We start from the raw sequence: 6,292 nt of genomic DNA, 5'->3' as shown, positions 1-6,292 counted from the left end.
ACGTGTAGTCTTCTCATTAGATGACAGCTGCGCACATGGCGGAGGAGGCTCAGCCACTCCCGACGCGCCCGCCCCCCCGCCGGGCCCCGCCCCCCGCCGACCCCGCCCCCTGCCGGCCCCGCCCCCCGGCACGCTCGCTCCTCCCGGTCCGGACTAAACAAGCTGCCTTGCGCGCTCACGCCTCCTTCTCTCCTCTGGTGCTTTGCGTCACCATCGACCGAAGTCTCTCCACTTCATCGTGCGCCGATTAAAACAAACCCGGGTCCGATCTGAGCAGCGAGCCTGTCAGGATCCATCCGGAGCGAACGCGCGCGTCCACGAGCCCGGTTTGGTTTGTTTCGGCCCGACTCCGCTGCCCCTCGCCCCCTCGTCCTGTCCGGCCGGAACACGGTGTCCTCAAGCGGCGGAGCGATGACTGCCAGGCATCGGAAGGGGAAGAACAACCACAAGCACGAGGAGAACTTCGCCAAGAACGACGTCGCCGAGTCGGAGGTGGCGCGCGCCGCCGGGAACAATTACGCGCCGCTGCTGCTGCTGCTCCTGCTGCTCGCGGCCGGCGGTGCCGTCGGCGCCTGGGTCGGGTTCCAGCAGCACCAAACCCTGGGCTTCCTCACGGACACGGTCGCGGGCATGCAGATGAAGGTCGTGCGGCTGCAGGCGTCCCACGAGGAGATGCGACAGTCCGGCGGGAAGGTACAGTAGCGCAGTCGTCGGTGCCAGCCGGTTCTCCACCTGCGGAGTTCGCGTGCGCGCAAACCTCATCGCATGTGAACCGGTGCTTCCTCTCCGCCGGAGAACGGGCCCCGCAGCAGCATGTGCGGGCTCAGACGTGCAGGCCTCCCCCGTCTCTCAGGTTCCTCTCAGGTTTCTCTCCACATGCCAGCAGCGAACACGCCACGCTGCTATTTCCAAACACGCGCACAGCTGCTGACGCGCGCGCCCCGGATTATTCTGGACGCACAACTCAAGATTCATCAAATCTCGTCCCTGTCAAAGGGGGAAATGTGTATGATATCATATGATAATGCCAGTCCAGAACATGCAAAAGAATGATAACAGACACGGGCAGCAGGGAGCCGAGGGGCTAAATTTAGTCTTTTGACACTGAACACCAGGTCAAATGAAAGATGAGGGTTGTTTCACTTGTGCAAAGTTAAAGATTGTTTATTCATCACTTGTATAACAGGCTCAAAAACCAGCATCAAATAATATGAAGAAATATATAAAAGAATAAATAGACTAGCACACACACAAAAATATCTGACTACTTGCATCCATGAAAGTCTTATCATCTTATAACTGCTTTAACTGACCCTGTGAAGTCCCACTGTGAACTCAGGGCTGTATTGTGAAATGAATATTTGCTACGTCGCTGCAGGCGACCAATGAGAACAAGTTTCCTTCCCTCACTGACACAGTTCCAGTTTGAATTATTTTTTTGTGTGACTCATCATTTTTTAGTTTTAGCACTAAAACCAAGGCAGGTTTTTTCTGAACTTAGTTTTTCGCCCCCGATGAGAATTAGTGTGTGTGGGGGGTCAGTCGCTTGCTTCCCTATGTTAACCAGTATTCACTTTGCCAGGTTTCACATGTATCCATCCTGCTTGAGTCATTCCTTTCTTTTTAACATCATCAAGTCCAGTGCTGATACTTTTCATTTGATTATCAGGTACGTGTGTAAAACCATCCATCCATCCATTGTCTACCGCTTTATCCATTTAAGGGTTGCGGGGGGGGGGGGCTGGGGCCAATCCCAGCTAACATTGGGCGAGAGGCGGGGTTCACCCTGGACAGGGTGTGTAAAACCCTTCCAGAGAATTCTCTTTGAAGAAGAACTTCAGTTTACATGTGAATGTGATTTCCCAGAACCCCCCACGGAGACGTCACACTCGTCAGAGGCGTTGAAGGGGATCGATGGACCAAGTGTGTTACTGGCAGATGGAATCACATTGTATTGTAAATGAAGCCCGTCTGGGAGTTGTATCCCCCTCTGTTGTCACACAGACCACTTGATTAGCCCCGCCCACAGCCTGTTGGTTTAGACTTACCTGGATGTAAAGGTGTAAAACTTTTCTCTAAGTGTTGCCCATCAGACAGAACTGTATTGTCTACAACTGGTCTGAACCAGCCACAGAATTGGACCTGAAGGGATTTTTTTTATTCTTCCACAGTTGTGGAGGTTCAGGTCTTTGGTGCGGCTCGCTACAGGGATCTCCTTCCTCGGAAGGCATTGGATTTATTCACAGCAGATATGATGTGATGTAATGAGAAATCAAACTAACCATATCGACCTCATATAAAAATTGCTGCCACAGACCATGTGTGACCCTGTGGGCTGAGGGCGAAGTCGTGATGAGGTGTTTAAACACTTACGTACTCTGATGCACTGGGAGAAATGTAGCATTTCATTAATTTCCACAACATAAAATCACCCTTGACGTCTCCGAACTTGAACAACACTGTTTCTAAATGATTTCCAGAGATCAGTCTGACTCAAACTCCCTCCCGTGCGTCTCCGCAGCACATTTCCGAGAGTCTGGAGAACCGCCTGGTCGCACTGGAGGAGTCGTACGCCCTGGCCCAGAAACAGGTGGGCGTGGCCCTGGCGACGGCCGAGCAGCTCAGGACGTCCGACCTCCCCGCCCAGGTGCTGTCGCTCCACACGGAGATGAAAGCCCGACTGGCGGAGATGCAGCAGGCCACCGTGTCCCTGGAGCAGCTGAGCCAGCTGCAGGCCACGCTGCGGGGCAAGAGCGAGGAGTTCGACGGGGTCCGGGTCCAGGTGGAGGGGCTGGCCACGCTGAGCGCAGAGCTGTCCCAGAGGGTGGAGGTGTTATCGGGGAGCCTGGGAGACGCCGAGTCCCGGCTGCAGGAGGGAGCCGGGCAGGTGGCCGCGCTGAGCGGCGCCCTGGACCAACGGGCGGCCGAGGCGCTCGGACTGAAGGAGCAGGCGGACGCACACCAGGCTCAGCTGACGTCCAGCGCACTGGAGCTGGCGACCGTCAGGTCGGTTGAGGAGGAAATATCTCGCCTCCTCTGACCCGTTACTTTATGTTGACTTTGTTAAATCCCCGTTGGCGGCGTCGGTGTGTGAGGCCAGCCTCATGTTCACATTGTGATCTGAACAAACACTCATATCGTGTTGTGGATCTTTGGAGTTAAATGGCAAAATGATCTTTATTATTTGAAGCTTATTTTTAACAGGTCAGGTTTGAGGGGAACAACGTTAAGAAGCTATATTTATCATTCTGTATGTGCGTGTGTATGCGTGTGTGTGTGTGTGTATGCGCGTGTGTGCGTGCGTGTGTGTGTGTGTGTGCGTGCGTGCGTGCGTGTGCGTGCGTGCGTGCGCGTGCGTGTGCGCGTGTGCGCGTGTGTGCGTGTGTGTGTGTGTTGCAGGGGGTTGCTGGAGAGTGAAGCGTCCCAGCGGCTGCAGCAGCAGCTCAGTGTGGAGGAGCAGCTCAGCTCGCTGCAGCAGAGTCTGCGGGACCAGAGCTCGGCCGCCCAGAGTCTGCACTCGGAGCTCCGCGCTCAGCTGGACAACATTCAGACGCAGGTTGCCCAGGTAACCAACACAGCGACCAGATCAACCGTCCGAGTGGCAGAAGGGGCCGCCTCCGGTTCGAAAAGTCGTTCAGTGGATTCGTCTGTCCGATGACAGAGGAAACCATAATGTTCTTCATGTTATCATTTGACCCCTGACCTTGACCCCTGAACGTGACCCCTGACCTTAACCTGATTGAAGTTAAACGCAGCATTTAAAGGCTTTTAAAATAGAAAATTATAAGAAACTAAGTGGAATGTTACGTCGATTGTCCGCCATCTTTAGAATTGCAGGAGAAACGTGACAATACGCAAGCGGTGAACCACCGAACAACCCGATTTTAATCGTGTCGTCGACCTGAGACGTACTGGGCCTCGTCCCAAAGTTCTATTCACCGGCACGCAATGAATCCCGGGCCGGGAAGGGTCCACCCGTCGGATCCTTTCGTTGCGCGGGAACGAAAAGACACATTGGTCAGCCACGTTTAAAGGAGCGTTTAACACGGGAATGCAACGTGACTGTCAGTCTTCAAATGAAGCATCTGAAGGAGTGACCATTCACGAGTCTCACGCTGCAGCCAGGAGCCGTTAGCGTAATGTTTCACACGTTGATCTCTGTCACATTGATCGGTTGTGACGTCTGCGTGTCGTCCACGCTTCACCTTATATTTCTGTCTCTATTTCTTTTATTAGTAATACTGGAGTTGGTCAATACTTTCTCAAACCGGCTGAAATATTCATCAAACTTACAGTACGGAGAAGATCCAGAGGGAATCTGTAAACGGACTGAATCAGATCTCTTCATACGACATAAATGCAAAAGGAAATGGGTCACAGATAAGTGGCTCTTAAATAAGTTCTGAAAATAGACAGTTGGGGCTATTTTTTATTCATAAGATTACACATGTAGCGTGCGACCGGCGTCAGCACACGTGGTCTCCGTACTATTTCTGTTCACTCTGTGTCCGTCGGGAAGCCAAATGAGATTCCCCGTCTCATTAACGTGAAACTAATTGCCTGACACGGATCCTCTGATGGATTCACACTAACACGAACATTCACGTCACATAGATTCTTTCCTCTCAACTGGTTAACGTGAGCAGTGACGCAGCAGAACCAGTGACTCGACTGCACACTCTGCTCTGTATGTATCACATATATTTATATATTTCTGTCCTGGGTTTAGCTGGAGCGTGATGTGCAGCCTCCCGCCGAGCCCGAGGAACAGACCGCTGAAGAAACGGCTCCCTTGGCTCAGGAAGAGGAAGGAAAGGGGGAAGGAGGAGAGGACGAGCTCGCGATCGATGTAGAAAAAGAGGCAGGGGAGCAAGAAGAGGCGGCTGAAGAGGACGAAGCTCCTGATGCTCCTGCAGAGGAGGAGGAGACGGAGCCACCTGCCTCACCGGAGAAGGAAGAGGAGACAGAAGGGGAGGAGCTGCCGGTAGAGGAGACCAAGAACGCTGATGATGAAGAGGAGGAACCGGAGGCAGAGCGCGTCGACGAGGAGGAACGAGAGGAGGAAAACCACCAGGCGGAAGGAGAGAAGACACTGGAGGAGTCGCTGCCGGAGGAAGAGGAGGCGGCAGGAGGAGAGGAAGAGGCGAGTGACGGAGAGGAGCCGTTAGAAACTGATGCGTCACCAGAGGCCGAATGTAAGTGATGAAAAATGTCCTAATGTGAAACGATGAAGTCAAAAAAACTTGTTCTTTCCTTCCCAACATTTTCCTCTTTCCTGTTTTTCCAGAGTTTTTTTTTCCGTCTGGACAAACTCAACCAGGGACAACGTGAACTTTCTCAGTCCGAAGACACAGTCTGAGGCAGGTCAAAGGTCACAGGCCACACACAGAAGGTCGCTGCTTGAGGAGATGTCACTCGCGATGCTGGAGCATTGAATATGGTTTATGTTTAAAAAAGGACCCGTTCAGGATTCACTCGCCAACAACCGTCTCAAAAGCCTTAATTCATGAAAAAAAGAATTTTTCTACGGAGCATTTTGTTTTTCCCCACTCTTCATAACTTGCACTTTTTTGAGTGTGTGTCTGTACTAAACTGGAAAACTGCAAACCGATGACGTGACACGAGCTGTTCATCACATGAAGCCATAAGAAATGTCTCAGTTACATAAAAAACATTGTCTCGTTGTCGCCGCCTGAAATGTTTTCCTGAGGCGAGTTTTCCTTTTTTTTTTAGAGAAAGTTATTGTGTAACGGTTGTTTACGCTCCAAAAATGAAGAGCTGGCAAAAAAAGAAAAGAAACATCTTTGATAAGATTCACAAGATATTTTTAAAGTACACATAACTGTAGTTGATAGATTTTTTTTTTTTACTTTATAGAGTTAATATCTGTGGTTATGTCCCGAAAATTTAATTTTTATTATTATTATTATTATTATAATAGTTTGGCCTTTTTGTTTTTAAAATCAATCACACTTCCAGCTGGACAGAAGAAACTGGTTTCATCACCATCGTCCCTCTAATATTTTTGTATTAAACTGAAACGCGTGGTTTAGTGAGTTCCGACCGAGTAGTGCCGATGTGGGTCTTTAGCTCAATAACCACAGATTCTCTATGCATTGATAACGTTATAAAACGCTGAGTTTGAGCGAAGCACCTCAGGGACGAACTGCTCTCTAGACGACCGGCAAAGAAAACCCAGCGCGTTTCATCCAGAACCAGCCGAACGACAATCAGCTGACCGTGTCACCTGAAGACCAACGCACGAGTTCAGTCCGACGACGACAGATTGTAG

General features: G+C 51.1%; 1 protein-coding gene across 1 annotated transcript in view; it reads left to right on the top strand.

The window, feature by feature from the left end:
• The first annotated feature begins 158 nt into the window (after window positions 1–158).
• The window catches only part of zgc:66479 (uncharacterized protein LOC327541 homolog), a 6,735-nt gene continuing 601 nt past the window's right edge, over window positions 159–6,292 (top strand). Inside the window, exons 1-5 of the mRNA XM_035645433.2 lie at window positions 159–693; window positions 2,522–3,006; window positions 3,400–3,565; window positions 4,730–5,195; window positions 5,288–6,292. The exon at window positions 5,288–6,292 is cut by the window's right edge and continues 601 nt beyond it. Coding sequence (XP_035501326.2) covers window positions 412–693; window positions 2,522–3,006; window positions 3,400–3,565; window positions 4,730–5,195; window positions 5,288–5,289 — 1,401 coding nt within the window. The 5' untranslated portion in view covers window positions 159–411 and the 3' untranslated portion in view covers window positions 5,290–6,292. The remainder of the gene's footprint in view (window positions 694–2,521; window positions 3,007–3,399; window positions 3,566–4,729; window positions 5,196–5,287) is intronic.

Source organism: Scophthalmus maximus, chromosome 3 (assembly GCF_022379125.1).
Source record: "Scophthalmus maximus strain ysfricsl-2021 chromosome 3, ASM2237912v1, whole genome shotgun sequence".
In the NCBI taxonomy this organism is placed as follows: Eukaryota; Metazoa; Chordata; class Actinopteri; order Pleuronectiformes; family Scophthalmidae; genus Scophthalmus; species Scophthalmus maximus.
This window is presented reverse-complemented; position numbering and strand designations above follow the sequence as displayed.